Source organism: Rhinatrema bivittatum, chromosome 10, assembly GCF_901001135.1.
Source record: "Rhinatrema bivittatum chromosome 10, aRhiBiv1.1, whole genome shotgun sequence".
Classification (NCBI taxonomy): domain Eukaryota; kingdom Metazoa; phylum Chordata; class Amphibia; order Gymnophiona; family Rhinatrematidae; genus Rhinatrema; species Rhinatrema bivittatum.
Window position 1 is genome coordinate 48,550,297 of NC_042624.1, and position 23,339 is coordinate 48,573,635.

At 45.3% G+C, this 23,339-nt stretch overlaps 1 protein-coding gene across 2 annotated transcripts in view; it reads left to right on the top strand.

The window, feature by feature from the left end:
- Nucleotides 1-23,339, top strand: part of LOC115100201 (pancreatic alpha-amylase-like) — a 57,571-nt gene that overhangs the window by 10,542 nt on the left and 23,690 nt on the right. For both annotated transcript variants that reach the window (XM_029618518.1, XM_029618519.1), the window contains exons 3-4: nt 13,015-13,161; nt 14,475-14,672. In XM_029618518.1, coding sequence (XP_029474378.1) covers nt 13,015-13,161; nt 14,475-14,672 — 345 coding nt within the window. The remainder of the gene's footprint in view (nt 1-13,014; nt 13,162-14,474; nt 14,673-23,339) is intronic.

Sequence of the window (23,339 nt, forward strand, 5' to 3'; positions counted from 1 at the left end):
GAGTGAAGTTAGCATATAAAGGGTTCTCAAAGAAAAGTAGCTGAACTCCGACTTTTGCGGAGGGTAATATATACAACCAAAAAGAGCCGGTATACAAATGCTGCGTTCAGCAGCGCATGTAGAAAAACGGATACCAATTTGTAACTATAACATTTTCAAGTTACCATTTCTGAGGGTTGGTCCTGGGTGCGTAGAAAGTCTTCTAGCGCAGCTGGACTGTGAAAAATTTGTGTGTGGTTGCGGTAGGTGATTTTCATTTGGGCCGGATATAGTAGGCCATATTGTGCACCCATATTTCTGAGACGGGGCCTAAGCGCAAGAAAACCTTTCCGTTTAGCTGCAGTGGCTTTAGCGAAATCTGGGACAAAAAGAATTGTGTTACCTTTATAATTAATAGGCACTTGATTTTTCGCCGCTGTGAGGATGAGCAGAGTATGCGGGTGTCGCAGCACTTTAAATATGAGAGGCCTTGGACGAGTGGCATCTCGTAGCGGCCTAGTTGGGATCCTATGCGCCCTTTCAATTTCAAAGGGCTTGTCGAATTTTAGTTTAAGACACGCCGGGATAAGTTGCTGTAAAAAGGCTATAGCGTCGTTGCCTTCAGTGCCTTCCGGCACCCCCAGTATCCGCAAGTTGTTTCTTCTATTTCGATTAGATAGGTCTTCTATTTCTGCTTGCATTTGCTCCATATCTTGTCGAAGTTTAGGGATAGTCGAGGTCGTAAGCAGCAAAGAAGAAGTCTGAGCTTCCACGTCATCCAGCCGGATCTGAAAGTGTGCCATTTGCTGAGAGACAGCTTGCAAATCAGATCTTATGGCTGTGGTTGCATCCGTATTAAGCTGGAGCATTTCTTTTAATTGCTTAAGCTCGACGAGAACAAGTTCAGCAGACGCCATACTTTTTTGCGCGGCGAGTTTCTCCGGTGTTGGGGGATCCGGTTTGGCACGTTTTGAGCCCGAAACCGCCGCGAACGCTGCTTCAATTTTCCCCGATTTGGGTACAGACATGTCGGCTTATTCGCATTCGTCCGCAATACCAAAAAATAAAGAAGGTAAAAGGGGATTATTCCAAGAATGCTAGCGAAGTCTGGTGGAGCGCGATGGTTAAGCGGCCATCTTGGTCGCTGCTCGAGAGCGCCCCCGGAGATTAATATCCTTATTCAATAAACATACACATGGTTAATGCAACTCCAACATTGCTCTATGCTTCAAAGGCAAGAGGAAATGTGGAAAAAAGGATTTGCATCCACAAAAAAGCAGGGGAGTAGCTTGCTTGTTATGGCGGTTACTAGGGATGTGCAGAGCAAAAGTTTATGTTCATAAGTCCATAAGTCGAAAGGGGGTCCCATTTGCGGTCAATATGGACATATGGAGAATTCCATAAGTTGAGTCTATGTCCATACGTGCAAATAAAAATTTAAACCCCTCACCCTCCTTAATCCCCCCCCCCCAAGACTTACCACAACTCCCTGGTGATCCAGCGGGGAGTCAGGACGCCATTTCTGAACTCCTTTGCGAGGAGCACGTGACGTCGGCGCCACGTCGGAGTGACGCGGCGTCACGTGATTCCCCGCGGGTTCGCTCCGGGACCCTCGTTGGGCCCAAAAGGAACTTTTGGCCAGCTTGGGGGGGTCAGGAGGTCAGGAGGTCCCCCCCAAGCTGGCCAAAAGTTCCTTTTGGGCCCAACGAGGGTCCCGGAGCGAACCCGCGGGGAATCACGTGACGCCGCGTCACTCCGACGTGGCGCCGACGTCACGTGCTCCTCGCAAAGGAGTTCAGAAATGGCGTCCTGACTCCCCGCTGGATCACCAGGGAGTTGTGGTAAGTCTTGGGGGGGGGGGGATTAAGGAGGGTGAGGGGTTTAAATTTTTATTTAGGATCAACAATCGCGATTTCCAACGTATTCAACATAGCTATGTTGAATAAGTTGGAAATTTGCCTCATCACTTTTTTAAGTTAAAAAAAAAAAAAGTTGCGTTTTACATTTAAGTTCAAAACGAATGCACACCCCTAGCGGTTACTACCCCAAACCAAATAAGCCTGATACTTCACTTTCAATGCACATCCAGCATAGCTCTCTGCTTCAATGGCAGGGAGCATGAAGAAAAGATGATTTATATTCAGCATTAACCAACAAGGAATGAATTAAATAGTCTGGGTAAACAAATAAGCATGGGTGTAGCTTGCTTGTTACAGCGGTTACTACCCCGAATCAGTTAAGCCTGATACTTCACTTGGAATACATATCCAGCACAGCTCACTGCTTCAACGACAGGGGGGAATGAAGTAAAGAGGATTTATATTCAGACAACCAACAAACACTGAATTGCACAGGCAGGGTAAACCAACATGGGAGTAGCTTGCTTATTACGGCAGTTACTACCCCAAACCAATTAGCTAGATACATCACTTAGATGCAGCTCCAGCACTGCTGTCTGCATCGATGGTGGGGGTGGAAGGGAATTGGAACCAAAAAGTTACCACTAAGAGTCCTGACCTCAGCGGTCAGAGTAACAGATAAGTATGAAAACAAATAAGTATGAAAGCTTGCTGGGCACTGGATGGGCCGTTTGGTCTTCTTCTGCCATCACTTCTATGTTTCTATGTTTCTATATCCTCCAGTAGTTTGGGGCAATGAACAAAAAATGTATGCACAATAAAAATAAGTTACAATAAAACAGTAATAACTTCTGAACATTAATACACAAATAGTCACTTTTGGCCTGAGGAAGATAAAAATATTCTGATATTGTTAATGAGAGGAGAAGGAGTATTAGCCGTCAAATGATCTCTGTACTCCCATTCTCCTCCATCCCATCTGATATAAAACAAATGACTCCCCCCATTGTTGATCCCTTCTTTTGCATTCCCAATACAAACTAATGAACCTGCCATTACCTATCCCCTCCCATGGTACTGATATAAAAGAAAATAACTCCTGATCTCTCTCCCCACCACCCCTGATTCCCACTCCACCTATCCAATACAAAACAAATGATCTTCAAATACATATCCCTCTTCTACCTGTCTGATCCAAAACAAATGGCTTTGCTACACCCAAATCACTCTTCACCCCATCTGATACAAAACAAATGACCCACCACCATTTGATCTCCCTTCCTGCATATTCAGTACAAAACAAACGACCTTACTACCCATGATCTCCATTCCTGCCTGCCTGATAAATACAAATTTTTTTTTATTTTTATTTTTTTTTTTATTTATAATTTTTTATATACCGCCGCTCATCAAAGATATCACGTCGGTGTACAATGAACAGGAACTTACGCCGGAGCGTTATACAAATGATCCCTCCATCCTCTCTCTTGCACATTTGAACCAAAATAAATGACCCTCTCACCCACCTGATTGAAGAACACAAAAACCTCCACCCCTTTTTTCTTCCCCTCCACTCCCCACCCCCTAGTACGCCTCAAAATTTCATAATACTGAGCCAGAAGGAGGACATAGCCTTACCTCCTATTGGTCTGTCATCCAGTGATTTTCTGTTTTCACCTCTTTAAAGTCTCCCATTGATTTTCTTTGCCCTGGTATTGTAAGGTAAAGAAGACTGTTCATGTTGATGCAACTTCATTATTGTTCTCTGCTTTTATGGCAGGGGTAAAAGAGGACAAGGGGAATTAGATTCAGGCAGCATCAACAAGGACATTGGATTTTATGGTCTGGGAAAACAAATAATCATGGGGGTAACTTGCTGGTGTGGCAGTTACTACCCTTAACTAATATGCCTCAACATTGCTGTCTGCTTCAATGGTAAGAGATAACAGGGAAAGTGACTCAGACAGCAACCAACAAGGGCCTTGATTTTGATGGTTTGGGAAACTAAATAAGGGGGTGACTTGTATGGTGCACCAGAAGTTACCAGAAGCTTGCTGGGCAGACTGGATCGACCATTTGGTCCTTTTCTGCTGTCCTTTTCTATGTTGCTATAAAACTGCATTTCCAGCCATGTACTAACCTTAATCCTATCAAGCAGCCCATTTCCTTGGATCGGTAAAGATATTCTCCAAGGATAAGCATGATGGCAGTCTTCAAATATAGGTTCATCAACCAATGGAGCCTGACACAGAACTTTGATTTCATTGATTCTAGAAAATTTGAGCTCGCTGTGCTGAGCACAAGTAGCCTTGATCGCTTCCCTGCCTCCCAGGCAGGGCCCTCAATCTCATTTTTTTCGCAATGCTAAAGTCTCGGTTCTTGGCTCTCTCTTACAGCTATTGCAGTGTAAGTTTCTGGAGCAGCAGAAGCTATTTATTTCTCGTAGAGCCCTGTGGGTTTTGTTTTCTCCTTCGTGTACTTATAGGTAATTTTTATTTCAGGTTTTTCGTGTTTTATAATACTTTAATTCTGTTGACCCCATGGTGTGTGATCTGAATGTTTTGTTTTACACTTATGAATAATGCTGCCCAGCAGCTTATGAATTTTATGCTTTTCCTCAACCTTTGTATATTTATTTGCATTTGTCAGTTGCCTCATGGAATCTGCAGTTTACAGGGTCTCTGTGTGGTCAAGATTAAGCATCTCATTCAGGCAGGAGTTCCATGAGATTCATCGATGTCTACAGGGCATCGATGAAGGCCCAGACAATGAAGGATCCAGATCTGTTGCTCCCTCCTCTTGACTTACACGGGACTGTGAGGTCTATTGGATAAAGGAATTTTCCTAAGGGGGGGTGAGCATTCTCCCCCCCCCTCAATTTCCTTGGATCCACAGTAGTCTTAACAGGCCCAAGTTAATTATCAACTCTGGTGCCCTGAATGGCGAAGTCTGCCTTCCTGCCTGCCAATTTGCTCTGGCAGGGGAATCTTCAAGGAGGAATAGGAGAGCCTGAGAATGGGCACATAATATTGAGGAAGCACTGACTGTTCCATGCCTTTTTATTGGATGCCTGTGTACATTCAAGTGCCAGAACACTGGAGGGAATCGACACAGAGCCATCACATGTTGCTCATGTGAGGTGCCATCAAGTGCCATTCGGTGTTGGCACCACACACCATCCAGCACCCGTGGGCACCATTGATGACATAAGTACCATAGGTTTTGTGGACATTGGGCACTGTGGGTAGCATTGATCTGCTGAGTGTCATGGGTGTCATCTATGCTGTGTGTGCTGTCAAGCACTGTGGATACTGGAAGTCATTGACACCACCAAGCATCGGGGACACTGTTGAGTGTCATGGGTGCCATTGGATGCCATCAAGTGTTGTAAGCACCGTTGACTGTGTTAGGTGCCATGGATGCCATCAGCACCAAGTGCCATGGAGTACCATCGAACAATATACAGCACGTGGCCATCAGTGCCATGCGCTGTCAGGTGCCACTGAGGGTCACCAGTACTGATTCATCTGAATGGTGCTAATCATGTTCGGGTATCATCAGCCGTGAGCATCACCAAGCTCCATCCAGTGACATTGAATGCTTGGCACCATATGGTACCAAGCAAGCACTGAGGGAATCAGCATGGGCAAAATATACAATGAATGAAGTGTGCCTTCAGTGCCATTGCAGAGCAGCACCACAAGTTTCAGCAGAATTGATATAGGCAATAAAACATGCTATTCTGTGGCCATAGGCAGCAATGCCAGTACTGAACCAGGGTCCTGCACTGTGTTGGGTGCACCTATGCCAACCATTGCAAGGTTCAGCATCACTGCACTGATGCAAAGTAGTGCAGACACCATGTTAATGTTGATCACAACTGTGCCAAGACAGTGTCACTGGTGCACCGGGATGTCTGTGTGGCAAGCCCCCCTACATACATGAGTGAATTCTTACTCTCTCCTGGTTGGACCACCCAGTTGAGATGGGTACTGGGAGAGTAGAATTAGGGGCTGGTGCCCTTTTTTTTTTTACCTACCCCATGAAGAAGAGAAAGGCCTCCATTGGATCCCTCCTATGGTACCTTGCAACCTGGATTCCCTGTCACTGGGGAGAATTATGTCCAAAAATGGTGCTGTCTTCAGTCAACTACAGAAACGGAGCAGCTTCTTACTGACTTCAAGTCTCCTATATGGAAATGGAGAGGGGAAAAGTAAGGGGAGACTTCCATCTCTCCAGCTGTCAGTTGCTCTCACTGGATCATGGGATCATTGCCCAGATCCCAATATTGCCATTGTTACCTCCTGGTGGACACTGATGGACACCGAGCCAACAACACCGGCGAGGCCATCCATTCTGTTGATGCCACCAGCGGATAGGGGCACTGGGGACCAGCCCCTGTGGGTCTCTTCCAGGTAGAGGATATAGGGTTCATCATCTTTGACCTTGGCACTGGGGAAAGACAGAGCTGAGCATTGAGGGAAGCTGAGGAAGCATTGGCACCAGTCGCCTTCAATGCAAGGTGCCGGGCTTGGATTGGTGCTGTAGCTTGCCATGAAGCCGCCAAAGCGACCCATCCTTCATCAATGGGGGTCCACAACAATCTCCACTGGTTCTGGTGTCAGTTGTTGATTCACCTCAAGGAACCGAGGAAGATCCGGCCACCCCTCCTGCCTCCCAGTCCATTTTGGCATCAGCAACTTTTGAGGAGGAGTTGGAGCACAGAATCCAGCTTGTGGTCTATCGGACACTGAAGAGCATTGATCTGGTGGCACTGATGGTGGCCCTGTTGGAACCGCTATTGGAGAATATCAATGTACTCATAGGAGTGTTATCAACTCAGCTGGTGCCAGTTCCCAGGAAGCCATTGATGCCCAGCGGGGCACTATGTTTCCCCTGACTGATGCGGTGCTCATCACCGGTTTTCCTGAGGAGAAAGCCCCATCTGTGCCACTGGTGCCTAGACCTCTGGACAAAGGCCGAGCACCCAGGGCTTCATTCCCTGTGGATTACAGTGAGAATGAGGCCCCTTATGACCCCTAGGAGGATGACACTGCAGAATCCTCCGAAGACTCAGAGGGTCTCCCCTCAGATTCATTTCCTCCAGAGGAATAAACGAGGTCTCTACCTGAGGACCTGACCTTTGCAGGCTTGTAAAGGCAATGCTGGAGGCTATCCAGTTTCAGTTGATGACTGAGCAGAATGCCAGGCACAAGAGGCTGGAAATCCTCCAGTTTGTAGAGGCTCTTAGAGATCGTGGTAGTCCCAGTACACAAGATCTTTAAAGAGTTGCTGTTGAGGATTTGGGAGCACCTCCTCACGGTACCTCCTATGAATAGGAAGGCGGGCGGGGTTTACCTCATCCAACAGGCTACCAGGTTTGAAAGGTGTCAGCTAGCACATCATTCGGTAGTGGTTGAATCCACTCTCAAGAAGGCCTAGTGTTCTCAGACCCATGCTTCACCACCCCCGGGGAGGGATCATAGAGCACTGGACCCTTTGGGAGGAAGGTCTTTCAGGGGGCTATGCTTATTGCCTGCATTGCCTCGTACTAGCTCTACATGAGCCAATATTCTCGCAATCTCTGGAAGCAGGTACAGGAGGCAGCCAAGCCACTGCCTCAACAGCAGCTAGACACCTTTTTGTCTCTGGTGCGTCAAGGCCTGACGTGCGGAAAACACGAGGTGCGCTCCACCTACGATGTTTTTGAGACAGCATTGAGAGTCTCTGCAGCGGGAATCGGCTCTCGCAGAACAGCATGGCTGTGGGCCTCTGATCTCTGACCGGAGGTACAGGAAAGACTCGCTGACCTGCCGTGCACAGGAGAGAATCTCTTCAGAGATAAGGTGAGGGACGTGGTGGCTTAGTTGCAGGATCATCATGAGTCTCTCCAGCATCTCTCTGGAAGCACTTCGGACCTGCCCTCCTTGGCCACGAGGTCTTTGAGGCTGGGTCAGAGGAGGTCTTTCTATCGCCAGAGGAAGTACTTTCCTCCATCCCCTCTTTCCTGTTCACAGAGGATGAACTCTCTCAACTGTCCCAGACAGCAGCAAGCTCCAAAGCCTCATCAAGCATCCCAACCAAGCGCCAGGATGGGGTTTTGACTGGATTGTAGGGAGCATGAGCCAGCCTCCCATAACAGAGATGCTGGACCTCAGTCTGGGGCGGGCTATGGTTCTTTGTAAATCGGTGGCTCAGTATAACCTCGGACCAGTGGGTTCTGTCCATCATCTGACAAGGGTACCAATTGATTCTATTGGGTGGCCTGCCAAATTCTTCTCCGTACCCTTTTTGGGTGCTGTTAATGCATCAGGAAGTACTATTAAGGGAGCTCTCTACCCTCTTCACAGCCGGAGCAGTTGATCCTATCCCACCAAGGCAAAGGGAGCAGAGATTCTACTCTCGGTACTTCCTGATTCCAAAGAGAGCAGGAGGACTCCATCCCATCCTAGACCTGAGGACTTTGAACAAGTTTCTGAAAAAGGAAAAGATCAAGGTAGTATCCCTGGGCACCCTGATTCCCTTCCTACAAAAAGGGGACTATTAGGAATGTGAATCGCTTTAAAGATGGCGCCGGCCATCCAGTGCTCTTACCATGTGACAGGGGCTGGCCAATGGCACGGATACACTGTCACATGGTAAGGGCAAAGGGCCATCGGCGCCATCTTTATGAGTGGCAGCCGACGGCCCGAGAACGGGAGATCGCTCCTGGGACCACCACTAGACCACCAGGTAATTTAAAAATGTTTTGGGGGGATCGGGAGGGTGGGAGAAGCTAAGGGGTCATCTTTAAAGGGTCGGGTGCTTTTTTTTTTTAATCGGGCCATCGGCGCCATTTTTGAGTGGCAGTCAAAATGGCGCTGATGGCCCGAGAGCGGGAGATCGGTCCCCGTGCCCCCACTGGACCACCAGGTACTCGTAAAATGTTTTGGGGGGATTCAGGGGGTGGGGGAAGGTAAGGGGTCAATTTTAAAGGGTCGGGCCTCACTAAAAAAAAAATTAACGATGTGAATCGGAACCGATTCCGATTCACATCTCCAGCGATCAGATTTTTTTCTCCCTCCAGCCGAACCCGATTGTTAAGAAGATCGGGCACACGATTCACATCTCTACTGACTATGCTCCCTTGATTTAAAGGACATGTACACTTACATCAAGATCTTTCCAGGTCACAGGAAGTGTCTCAGATTTGTGGTGGGAAACCAGCACTTCCAGAGTGGTGCCATTTGAGCTAACATTGCCCCTACATGGGGGCACACCTTCACAGGCTGGGAGTGCATGTTTTCCCCTATCTGGATAATTGACTGGTCAAGAGCACCTCTCAGGCAGGAGCAGATTGGTCCTTGCTCTTGACCATTTGAGTATTGGAGTCACTAGGGTTCATCATCAACTACCCAAAATCTCATCTTAGCCCGTCACCTCGATTGGACTTCATAGGAGCCCTGCTAGATTTGGCTCAGGCGAAAGCCTTTCTGTCGCATTCCAGGGTGCTCACTTTGGTATCCATAGTGGAGGTGATTCAATAGAGACAAAAGGTATCAGTGTGGCACATGTTGAGGCTGTTGGGCCACATGGCCACAACCGTCCATGTTATTCTCTTGGAATGCTTATACATGCACAAAGCCCAATGGACCTTGAGGTTGCAGTGGTGTCAGGCCATCCAGGACCTCCAGCCTTGCATAGCATCACTCCGTATCTCTGGAACTCCTTGTCCTGGTGGCGTTTCTCTCGAATCTGGAGCAGGGAATATTTTTCCAAACACCCCCTACCCAAATTGTCTTTACCATAGATGCGTCCAACCTGGAGTGGGGTGCTCATGTCAACAGACTCTGCACCCAGGACCTATGGTCTGCTCAGGAAGCACAATATCAAATCAACTTCCTGGAGCTTCAGGCGATCAGGTGCACTCTATGGGCTTTCATAGATCGTTTGTCCAACAAAATTATCCTGATCCAGACAGACAACCAAGTAGCCATATGGTATGTCAACAAGCAGGGAGGCACAGGGTCATCCAGTGCTCCTACCATGTGACAGGGGCCAGCCAATGGCACGGATACCCTGTCACATACTAAGGGCAAAGGGCCATCGGCGCCATTTTGTTTACTGGCAGCCGATGGCCAGAGAGCGGGAGAATGCTCCTGGGACTCCCACTAGACCACCAGGTACTTAAAAGTTTTTTGGGGGGGTTTGGAGGGGTCCAGAGGGTGGGGAGATACTAAAGAACTAATTTTAAAGGGTCAGGCTGTGTTTTTGGGTTATCGGCTCTGCGCAGCCAATAAAAAACAAAAACAAAAACAAAGATTGAACCGTGGGAAAAATAATTTCCTGATAGTCCACAAATCCAAAACCGGAACCGATTCCAGTTCCGATTCACATCTCTATAATTTTATGCTTTTCTCCCCACCCCAGCCTATTTTTTTTTGCAGTTTGATTATTATTAATTTTATATTTTCTTGCTGGTGTCACGCTGGCGAGAGAAGGGGAGGTCTGAGCCGGGGGGGGGGGGCAGCGGCACCGTGTTCCTTCTGCAGCAGCAGCATGCATGGCCTTTTCTTCTTCCCGCATGCCCCGTAAACATCACTTCCTCTTCTGGGCCACAGGGGCGGGAAGAAAAAAAGGTCACATTCCTGTTGCTGGCTTCCACAAAACATTGCTGCCGTTCCCCTTGGGGCTTGAATGTGCTGATAGCCCGGGCAGGAATGGCAGCAGTGTTTGTCTCGCTGAGGTGAAAGGGGGGGGGGAAGGGGAAGAGCAGCGGGTACGCGATACACCTGCCGGTGCTTCGCGACTCATCTTCAACACAACAAATGATAATAAATCCTGCTTATTAGGTATAAATCTCGAACCATACACAGCACAACAAACACTTAGATCACAAAACAAAGGAATATTAAGAGTACCTACACCACTGAACACTCATCCAGTACTAATAAGAGATAGTATATTCTCTATAGTGGGCCCCAAACTATGGAACTCCCTACCTGAGGAGTTACGTCTCACTACTGAAAGAAAGAGCTTCAATGTGAACTGAAAACATGTCTCTTCAAAAAAGCGTATGATCTATTATAAAATTTACAACTGTAGTAAATTACATAGATATGGATTAATGAACGATCGACAGTTATTTAAGAGACCTGAAAGAATGTTAAGACATCTTACTGACTACCTCATGAAGATTACCTAAAAGAACCTAATTCATCATGAATTACTATTTAACAATGCAGCTAACATGTTTTGATGTTGTGTTGACCTACAATGTGAATGTCCCATGTTCTGATGTTGTGTGGACAAATAATGTGAATGTTGCTTTTGTAAACCATTGTGATCTTCTTTTGGAATGATGGTATTTAAAATACACAAATAAATATATAGATCTTAGTGCTATTGGCGCATACCACCAAGGTATAGATGATATGCCCATCTCTGTGCAGTCTATAGTGGTACAGTTCATGCGGGGCCTGCTTCAGTTGAAACCCCCCCTGAGGCCTCCTGTGGTGTCCTGGGACCTCAATGTGGTGCTAGCTCAGCTGATGAAAGGTCCTTTTGAGATGTTATATACCTGTGACCTAAAGTACCTGACCTGGAAGGTCATATTTTTGGTGGCGGTCACTTCAGCACACAGGGTTATTGAGCTCCAGACCTTAATGACTTATCCACCTTATACCAAGTTTTATCATGACAGGATGGTCTTACATATGCACCCTAAGTTCCTACCTAAACTGGTGTTGGATTTGCATCTTAGTCAATTGTCCTGCCAGCATTCTTTCCCAGGCCCCATTCGCACCATGATGAATGAGTACTGCACAATTTGGATTGCAAGAGAGCTTTAACCTTCTACCTGGAGCAGACAGAAACCCATAGTCAGTCCACCCAACTTTTGACAGGAATAGATTAGGTGTTACTGTTGCCAAACAGACACTATCCAATTGGCTAGCAGATTGCATCTCCTTCTGTTGTGCCCAGACGGGACTGCATCTTGGGGGTCATCTCAAGGCTTATTCTGTCAGAGCCATGGCAACATTGATGGCACACTGTGAGCAGGTCCCATGGAGGAGATCTGCAAAACTGAGATGTGGAGTTCTCTCCACACATTCACATTTTACTTCTGTCTGGATAGGGATAGCTGACGTGACAGAAGGTTCAGCCAGTCTGCCCTTCGGAGTCTCTTTGAGGTGTAGAACCCAACTCTCCCTGCCTAAGGCCTATTGTTTGGGTTCAGGCTGTCTCCCCCTCTGTTACAAACAGCATTGTGGTTGTTGTGCCCATTGGCATCTAGTTGATGCTTCTTGGTCCCCCTTTTATGTTAGGGAGCAGCCTGTAGCTAGGGATTCACCCATGTGTGAGGACTACCATCCTGCTTGTCCTAGGAGAAAGCAGAGTTGCTTACCTGTAACAGGTGTTCTCCTAGGACAGCAGGATGTTAGTCCTCATGAAACCTACCCACCACCCCGCAGAGTTTTTTCTCCTATTTTTTATTTGAGTTTTATCGTAATTCTATGTTATAAGATTGAAGAGGGACCCCACGTGGATGTAGAAACTTTGACATATGTTTTCTGTGACGGACTCCATCCGATGATGTCACCCATGTGTGAGGACTAACATCCTGCTATCCTAGGAGAACACCTGTTACAGGTAAGCAACTCTGTTATTCTTGATATACAATATATGCAAAATATACCTCACACTAAGTACACGGAAGAATAATTGTGGATATATTGGACACATGGTAACAGTCACACAAAGAGGTTGAATTATTTGTGTGAAATAAAACTAGTCATCAAGGCTTCCGCTTTCACTATTGACCACTTGCAACTTTCATAAACATTCATAATTCTTTGACAAAGATCTCATGTGTTTCTACTAGCCAAATTGGGCTATCCGGCTTATATTCTGCAGAAAAACTATTTTTTCAATTGTCAGAGTTATTGAATGTTTCGAAAGGTTATATAGATGCTATTAAAATAACATAACTTTATAGTTTAAATACAAAATATAGATTTACCACTGGGCAAAAGACCATGAAGTAGTTTCTTTTTTGTTTTTCATTAGATATGAAACAGGAATATAGCATATCTATAATGTATTCAAATGTTTCTTAGGAAATACTTTGCTGTATCTATTTATTTTATGTTTATAGTCAAGCAAGCTTTTTAAAAACCAACCTTTATACTTGCAGATTTCTCCTCCAAATGAAAATATTGTAATTACAAATCCATTTAGACCATGGTGGGAAAGATACCAACCAATCAGTTATAAACTCTGTTCACGATCTGGCAATGAAGAAGAATTCAGAGACATGGTTACTAGATGCAACAATGTTGGAGTAAGTGAATATAATCCTCCCATTAGTGAAAATACTCTGATCAATGTGCGTATACTTGCTAGAATTACTTTATTTTTTAGGTAAAGTATTTTGCCAGGTTTTTCAAGGCTTAGTTGTCTCATTAAAAAGAACAAGCCTGCCAACATAAAGATACTATAGAATATATCAAGCGAGCCTTTGCTAAAATATTTTTCATTTTAGAATTAGATAACTAGAGTAAGTTCTTTGTATAGCAACATTTTTTTAATGTGTAATGTTGGATGTCCAGCTCGGATAGGCGGGGGCAGGATAGAATCCTGGGTGTCTGGGCTGCCCAGTTAATGGAAGGCATCCCAGCACGGATGTGCAGGTACCCACTGCATCCGTGGAGGCATTGCCTCTGCCATGCTGGGCTAGGCTTACCAACAGGAGCGAGGGGAATCCCTTCTCTCCCCCCCTTCCAGCAGCAGCAGTTGGTGATGGCGCTGACCATGTGCGACTGGCACCATGTGCGGCATCTTCATCGACACCTTGGGGGGGGGGGGCAGTGCTCTTGATGCTTCCCCCGGTCGGTCTGTCATCATGGATGGTGATATCATTGGAACGCATCCCATCACCGGGCCATGCGATTGGCAGGGAGCAGTGACACGACAACATTGGTCGAGGGGGGAGGGACTGGCGGGAAACTTAAACCCACCGGCTCCCCTTCGTTTGGTCTCTTCTCTCTCTTCTCCCTTGGCCACGGTGTGGTTCGGCAAGATTCCCCGCCCAACCCACTCCCTTTATCAGCTAATATGAATTGTTAGCAAATTATGATGGTTCATTGTTATTCTCAGTCGCAGCAGCGGCAACCGAGTCCTGGAAGTTTATTGTGACACTGAGAGCTGTATATGAATCAGGGAGGTGCCGGTAAGGAAGAGAGGAGACTTGGGGTCACCTCTCAGCGATTGGCTGAGTACCCTGTTAGGGTACTCTAATAAACGGTTGTGGCTATTTGCATCCCAGTTATGACGCAGGCTTTCATTGTATCTGTGTAATGTTGGGTATCTGGCTCAGATGGGCAGGGGCGGGATAGAACCCCGGGTGTCCGGATTGCCTAGTTATTACTTTTTTTTAGGTAAAGCAGACTGCCAGGTTTTTCAAGGCTTAGTTGTCTCATTAAAAAGAGCAAGCCTGCCGACAAAAATATGCTATAGATTATACCAAGCATCCCTTTGCTAAAATATTTTTCATTTTTGAATTAGTGAACTAGAGTAAGTATAGTGACATTTTTTTTAAAACAAGATGGGCATTTTATGGTAAAAGAGTAAACTATTAAGATTCTCTTTATTTAGGTATACATATATGTGGATGCTGTAATTAATCACATGTGTGGCGCAGCCGGTGGTTCTGGCACTCACAGTACCTGTGGAAGCTATTTCAATACAGGAAGCAGAGATTTTCCAGCAGTCCCATATTCACATTGGGATTTCAATGATGGTAAATGCAAAACTGCAAGTGGAGAGATTGAAAACTATAGTGATCCTTATCAGGTATGTATTTTATATATCTTTGATTCAGTTTAAGATATATATATTGGTTTACAGTTTATATTCTTTTAAAGTTGTGCAGGCCAGAGGAAAGTCTTGGAAAGTAGCATATGTTCAACTTATTTGCACCTAAGCAACAATTCCAGGAAAAGGAATCTACTCAGAAATTTAAAACACATTTATTTATTTAAATCTCTCTTATTCTGTCTTTATTGCCTTGTAGAAAGTACATAAATAAAACATAGAACATCAGGTAATGACTAGCAAACATTATATGAACAGAAAGTCAAAATCATAAAAGAATAAAAATATTACAGTTCATAATAAAATTCACCTTATAGGAGAAAAACATCACAAAAAAGATGAATGAGCATCTTTTTCAGACTCAGAGCTTCTCTGGCTGAGACAGGGCTTCATGACCATGGGACAATATGCAATATATTTCCAAATCCTAGTGTCCAAGCTCTTCTGGAATGAAGAGGCCCAGATGCAGTCTTCTGGCATGGCCTATTGAATCACATCAAGGACGAATTTGCAGGTCGAGACACATGATAAGGCTGGATGACTTAATATCTTTGTGTCCCAAAAATGGGATCCTCTCAGATACCACACTCACCTACTCCAAAGTTTCAAAAGCCTCTATTACCCTGAATTTGGACTCTCCCACAGCCTTCACTGGATGATGAGCTCATGCAGCTCTCGGAAGAGGAGAAACAGTGGAGAAAGACTCACAATTTATGTCTGTATTGAGCTGGCAAGGGTCACTATGTTGCCTGTTGTCTGAGAAGTAGAGATGTGAATCGTGTGATCGATCGTCTTAACGATCGATTTCGGCTGGCAGGGGGAGGGAATCAGATCGTCGCAGTTTGGGTTTTTTAAATATCGTGTAAATCGAAAACTGGCACACTAAAACATCCCTAAAACCCACCCCGACCCTTTAAAATAAATCCCCCACCCTCCCAAACCCCCCCAAAATGCCTTAAATTACCTGGGGTCCAGTGGGGGGGGAGGGGAAGGGGGAGGGCGGGAAAACCGGCACACTAAAACAACCCTAAAACCTACCCGACCCTTTAAAATAAATCCCCCACCCTCCCGAACCCCCCCAAAATGCCTTAAATTACCTGGGGTCCAGAGGAAGGGCCCGGGTGTGATCTTTTACTCTCAGACCTCCGTGCGTTGTAGAAATGGCGCCGGTGCTACCTTTGACTTGTCATATGACAGGTCAAAGGTAGCGCCGGCGCCATTTTGTTTTTTTGTCCCCCGACGTCAGGAGCGTAGGAGATCGCTCCCGGACCCCTGCTGGACCCCCAGGGACTTTTGGCCAACTTGGGGGGGCCTCCTGAGCCCCACAAGACTTGCCAAAAGTCCAGCGGGGGTCCGGGAGCGATCTCCTACCGCGAATCGTTTTTCCGTACGGAAAAACGATTCGACTGCAGGAGGTCGTTCCGGACCCCCGCTGGACTTTTGGCAAGTCTTTTGGGGGTCAGGAGGCCCCCCCAAGCTGGCCAAAAGTCCCTGGGGGTCCCTGGGGGTCCGGAACGATCTCCTACCGTGAATCGTTTTTCCGTACGGAAAAACGATTCAACTGCAGGAGGTCGTTCCGGACCCCTGCTGGACTTTTGGCAAGTCTTGTGGGGGTCAGGAGGCCCCCCCAAGCTGGCCAAAAGTCCCTGGGGGTCCAGCGGGGGTCCGGGAGCGATCTCCTACGCTCCTGCCGTCGGGGGACAAAAAAACAAAATGGCGCCGGCGCTACCTTTGACAATGCACGGAGGTCCGAGAGTAAAAGATCACACGGGACCCTTCCTCTGGACCCCAGGTAATTTAAGGCATTTTGGGGGGTTCGGGAGGGTGGGGGATTTATTTTAAAGGGTCGGGGTGGGTTTTAGGGTTGTTTTAGTGTGCCGGTTTTCCCGCCCTCCCCCTTCCCCTCCCCCTTCCCCCGATTTACGATTTTTTGACGATAAATCGGGGGAATTGTTATTGTATCGCGGCTCTAACGATTTTTGATGATTTAAAATATATCGGACGATATTTTAAATCGCCAAAAAACGATTCACATCCCTACTGAGAAGTCAGAAAACACCCAAGCCTAGGGTTGGTAGGAAAAGTAACTGAAGGTAGTGCGTTTTTCTTTCTCCTACTAAGAATTGTCTGTTGTTCACCTGGACTCTGCTATTTCAAGTTTCTTCATGGAGGCTTTTTTGGACTAGGGGGTGATGGGCAACTTCATTGATGACACACATAGATAAATTCCATATCACCCTTATATCCCTTGGGAAAAAAACCATTTGTATCTCCACAATATATGGGGAATCCTTGCCAGGGGTCATCTGCTACACCATGGAGCCCTTGGGCTTACTACATGCAGAATGTATCTCATTTTTTATTCTCCCAAGATCTGTCAATCCGGTGATTCTCAGCCTGCCTTGGTTACAACAGTGTGGACCAGTGGTCGACTGGGGGAGTGGAGGTATTTGTTCCTTATTGCTTCCAGAAATGCCTGCATTCTGTATCTGCATCTCTTCAACTTAGCTGCTCAGATCTTACTGATCTGCCCAGGCTGTTCCTCCTCTATATGGCATTTTTAGATGTCTTCAGTGAAAAACCAGACGAGAAATTACCCCAGCACCACTTTTATGACTGTGCTATAGACTTATTGCCTGGAAAGATGGCCCCTTGGAGTAGAATGTACTTGCTATCCATCCTTGAAACTGAAGCCATGTTGCAATATATTTGGGAGTATCTTGAGTGAGACTTGATTAGACACTCCTCATCCCCAGTTATCACCAGATTCTTCTTTGTAGGCACGAAGGATGAATCGTTACACCCATGCATCGATTACCATAGGCTGAATGCCATCACCATAAAGAACAGGTACCCTCTCCCACTAATATTGAAATTATTTGACTGGCTCCAAGGATCTTCGATATTTACCAAGCTGGATCTGCAAGTGGGCATATAACCTCATTTGTATACATGAGGGGGATGAATGGAAGACCACCTTCAACGCCCGGGATGGCCACTACGCTTTGGCTTGTGCAGTGCCCCAACAATCTTCCAGAAATTCATTAATGACATATTTTGAGATCTTCTATATACCTGTGTAATAGTGTACCTGGATGATATTTTAATTTATTTGTCTAACCTCCAGACACACCGGTCACACATAAAAATGGTGCTACAGCAACTGTGCACATGTGACCTATATGCCAAGTTAGAAAAATGCACTGGAATATAGACCCAATATCTCATAACATGATAATATATGCAGAAAATAAATACATGTCATGTGTTGATGAAAGTAGAGTTTACCTTCATACGATAGGACCCCGGAGGGGTTCTACTGTCGTGTCTATGAGCCAGCAATTGGCTTCTAATCATTAGGTAACTCTACGAAATGGTTTAAATTTTGTTATAGTCCACGAATATTGCACTTATCTCCTGTTGACTCAGTCTGTCTCGAGCTGCCCGACACCACGGTGTTTCGGAGCGGAGGCTCCTTCTTCAAGGGCGGGACGTTGTAGCGAGAGACTGCTAAGGCTCTGTGGAATGCTGTATAACATAAAAAACATACCATTACATCCATCCTGAATATTAGTGACTTCTGAATGTCATTGAATGCGGTCACCATGCATCCGGGCTGATACATACTTGCTATCGCGGCAATATCAATGAAGTGGACTGGACGTTAGTTGTGCGGTCAAGAATGCTCCGCTGAAAAGAATGTATACGAGGAATACTTGATAGTCCTTTTCATTATTAGAAGCGGTGCTTCCTCCGGTTTAAAGTAAACGGTACTTACTGTGTTTTTGACGGCTGGTTCTTAAGCGACTCCTTTTACTAACGCGGGAAACGGCTCTATAATCGCCATTTTTAAAGGGGTTCTGACAAGGCACTTCGTGACGTGAGAGGGCTGTCTTAATGACGTGGGGGTGATGCGAGCGTGGTTGAGAGGCTGTACTGATGACGTATCGATGGTGTAGGTTACTTTGCTATCAAATTTCAGATCATCGTGAACCACTCTATTTTGTCATTCAGTCCGTCTGGTTCCAAGGAGTTGAGACGATAGATCCATTCATTTTCTTTTCTATTAAGGATATTGTCTCTATCACCACCTCTCCACGCGGATCGAACATGCTCCAATACTGTCCATGTTAAATCTCCAAATGTATGTCCTAGATCGATGCAATGCTGCACCGTGGGAGCTTTGACGTCCTTATTATTAATACGGCATTTGTGCTCCGTGAGCCTGATCCTAATTTTCCTTGTTGTTCTTCCTATATAGATCTTGGGACAGGGGCACTGCAGTGCATAGATGACATAGTCAGTGTTGCAGTCCACATCACTGTTTAATTTAACTGCCTGTCCTGTACTGGGATGATGCCAAATAGTGCCGAGATGCGCTTGTGGGCAAAAAATACATTTGCCACAGATAGTTTGTCCGATGGTAACTGGTTTCACTGGTTCCGGTAGTGCTGCCTTGATCACATACTGTCGTATATTACGACCTCTTGAATATGAAAACATGGGTGAATTATTGAATTCTGGATAAGGACTGAGAACATGCCAGTATTTTATAAGTACATTCCTTATTTGCGTGGTAAGTTGTGTGTGTGGAAGTACACAGATTAAATCTGGGACGTCTGGTTTATTCTTGTATTGGAGAAGGGTTTCCCTATCTGAAAATGTGGCTCGTTTATACGCATGTTTAATAACCTGTTTAGGATAGCCTCTAACTGTGAACCGTGTAGTCAAAGCCTGAGCCTGTTTGTGAAACTCTTCTTGTTCTGAGCATAATCTTCGCATCCTAAAGAACTGTCCTACTGGTAAACCCTCCTTGAATCTTCTGGGGTGGTGACTGTCGAAACGTAATAAATTGTTCCTGTCCGTGGGTTTTCTATATAGAGTGGTCTGCAGAGTTGATCCATTCTTGATAATGTTAATATCCAAATAAGATATCGAACTGTTGTGATATGTAATTGTGAATTTCAAATTGGGATGAGCTTGATTCAACCACTGATGGAATTGAAGTAAAAGTGCTTCTGTTTCTGTCCACACAAAGAATATGTCGTCTATATATCTTGTCCATTGTTTGACATAACTGAAATACCTTGAGGGATACACCATGGCCTCTTCAAATTGTGCAACAAAAAGATTTGCCAGATCTGGGGCCACCGGGGACCCCATGGCAACCCCATGTATCTGCAAGAAATACTGCTTTTCAAATGCAAAGTAATTGTGACAAAGTATGATTTCTGATAATTTGTACAAAAATCGTGACGGTATTCTGTGCGGTCGCGTCCTTCTTGAAAAAACTTCCTTGATGAGGATTAAAGCTTCTGTCTGGGGTATGTTTGTGTAAAGAGCCTCTATGTCCAGGGTAACCAGAAAACTGTCTTCTGGAACTGTTTGTAATTGTGCCAATTTACGCAACATATCCGAAGTATCTTGTATATATGATTTCGCTGTTGGAACCTCCGATCTCAAAAAGTGGTCTACAAATTTCGCCAATGGTTCTAAGACAGAACCATTTGCTGAAATAATGGGGCGATGTGGTGGATTAATGAGGGTCTTGTGTATCTTAGGGACCCCATATATAACTGGAGTCCTCGGATGTTGCACTCGAAGAAAGTTGAATTCTCTGGTGGTTATATAACCTTTGTGTTGGGCATCCTCAAGAAGATGTTGTATCCTGTCCTGTAAAATAGGAGTAGGATCTTCATCCAATGGTTGGTAAAAGTTATGATCCTGTAATTGTCGCAATATTTCTGCCTTGTAGTCTTTTGAATCTAATATGACTACCGCACCCCCTTTGTCAGCGGGTTTAATGATAATGGAGGGATTTGTGGCCAGGGTAATCATAGCCTGGCGTTCTCCTCTAGAAATATTGTAATAAGTGTGTGTACTATTTTTTTCTAACTGATCGATATCTCTTAAAACCAATGTTTGATACGCCTTTATTTGTTCATTAATGGGGCCCGGAGGGATCCACTTAGATTTGTTTTTAACAATGGAAACATCTGGTGTCGGTGTTGAGATATCCTGAAAGTAGTGTTTTATCATAAGAGAGCGAAAGAAACGATGCAGGGATATGCGGCACGTAAAGGGATCGTGTATATAAGTGGGAACAAATGATAAACCGCGGTTCAGTACTGTATCCTCCTCCCTAGAGAGGGGATAGCTTGATAGATTGACTACTGCTGATTCTGTTGCATCTGTGACCTGGTGAAAGGTTTGTGCCATAGTACATCGTCTTGTACATCGTTTGTGCCATAGTACATTGCATTGCATCGATCTAGGACATACATTTGGAGATTTAACATGGACAGTATTGGAGCATGTTCGATCCGCGTGGAGAGGTGGTGATAGAGACAATATCCTTAATAGAAAAGAAAATGAATGGATCTATCGTCTCAACTCCTTGGAACCAGACGGACTGAATGACAAAATAGAGTGGTTCACGATGATCTGAAATTTGATAGCAAAGTAACCTACACCATCGATACGTCATCAGTACAGCCTCTCAACCACGCTCGCATCACCCCCACGTCATTAAGACAGCCCTCTCACGTCACGAAGTGCCTTGTCAGAACCCCTTTAAAAATGGCGATTATAGAGCCGTTTCCCGCGTTAGTAAAAGGAGTCGCTTAAGAACCAGCCGTCAAAAACACAGTAAGTACCGTTTAAACCGGAGGAAGCACCGCTTCTAATAATGAAAAGGACTATCAAGTATTCCTCGTATACATTCTTTTCAGCGGAGCATTCTTGACCGCACAACTAACGTCCAGTCCACTTCATTGATATTGCCGCGATAGCAAGTATGTATCAGCCCGGATGCATGGTGACCGCATTCAGTGACATTCAGAAGTCACTAATATTCAGGATGGATGTAATGGTATGTTTTTTATGTTATACAGCATTCCACAGAGCCTTAGCAGTCTCTCGCTACAACGTCCCGCCCTTGAAGAAGGAGCCTCCGCTCCGAAACACCGTGGTGTCGGGCAGCTCGAGACAGACTGAGTCAACAGGAGATAAGTGCAATATTCGTGGACTATAACAAAATTTAAACCATTTCGTAGAGTTACCTAATGATTAGAAGCCAATTGCTGGCTCATAGACACGACAGTAGAACCCCTCCGGGGTCCTATCGTATGAAGGTAAACTCTACTTTCATCAACACATGACATGTATTTATTTTCCTCAAGTTAGAAAAATGTGCATTTGAAAAAGAGAAACTCCTTTTCGTTGGGTACATCATATATGTATAGGGCCTCCAAGCTTGCCACTATAGTGGATTGGTCTCAGCCAGTTGGTTTAAAGCAGATATAGCATTTCCTGGGCTTTACTCATTACTATCAGCAATTTATTTCTCATTACTCAATGCTCACTGTTCCCATTACCGCCCTTACAAAAAAGAGAGCTAATACTAAGGAGTGGCCATCCAAAGCCAGCCAAGTCTTCACTTTCCTAAAATCTACCTATCTTTCTTCAGCAGTCTTGCACAGGCCCAACACCACTTGCCCCCTTTTGTCTTGGATGTAGACACCTCCTTGTTGGGTGTGGGTGCCATCCTTTCCCAATCTGTTCCTAAAGGCCAGTTACTACCATGTGCCTACTCAAAGATGTTTTCTCGAGTGGAAAAAGCTATGGTATCGGTGATAGAGAGTTACTCGCTATTAAATGATCTCTGGAAGAGTGCCGCCACTTCCTGGAGAGACCTCTGCACTCCTTTACTATTTTCAAGGATTACAAGAACTTTCTTTACCTTCAGATTGCTAAGATACTTAACCCTAGTAAGACTAGCTAGTCTGGGTCTGTTTTTCAGTCAGTTTGATATATGACTCACATACTGGCCAACAGAGAAAAATATCAGAGCTGTCGCCCTCTCCTGATCCTTCAACCAAGCCATTGTGTTCAGCAACCCCCAACACCTAATTGATCCAACCAAGATAATCACAACCATTGCTATGATACCAATTTGGTTTCCTCCTGGGAAGACAGTTGTTCCCAGGCGCCTTCATGAAAAGGTCCTAAAATGGATTCATGATTCCCAGTTGGCTGGCTATCAGGGCATCTTCAAGAAGACCTCATTTTCTGTAATTACTAGTGGCCCAGCTTAACTACAGATGTACAGATTTATGCATCCTCATGCATCAACTGTACCCAGAATAACATGCCACACCAGCGTCCCTTGAGACTTCTACATCCGGTACCTAAGCCCTCAGAAACCTTGGACTCGCATATCCATAGACTTTATCATGGATCTTCCCCCCTCTGCAGGATGCACAGTTACCTGGCTGATTGTGGACTGATTTTCTAAAATGGCACACTTTGCCCCCTCATATCCCTAACCACTGCTTTGACTCTTGTTAATCACCTTTTTCAACACATCTTCTGATTACATGGATTCTTGGAATGCATCACCAATGATTGATTCTGTTGTGCGATATGCAAAAAATTGGCTATAACCCTAGACTTCTCTGCTTACTATCTGGTCTAATGGTCAGACTGAAAGGGTCAGTCAATTAATTGAGGGCTTCTTCGGGGGCCTGCATCTCCATCAAGCAGGACGACTGGACACCATTACTCCCATGGGTCGAGTTCTGCTATATAAAAAATAGGGTCAGCAAATTTTCCAATTCCTTGCCCATTTACATAGTATTTATTAGT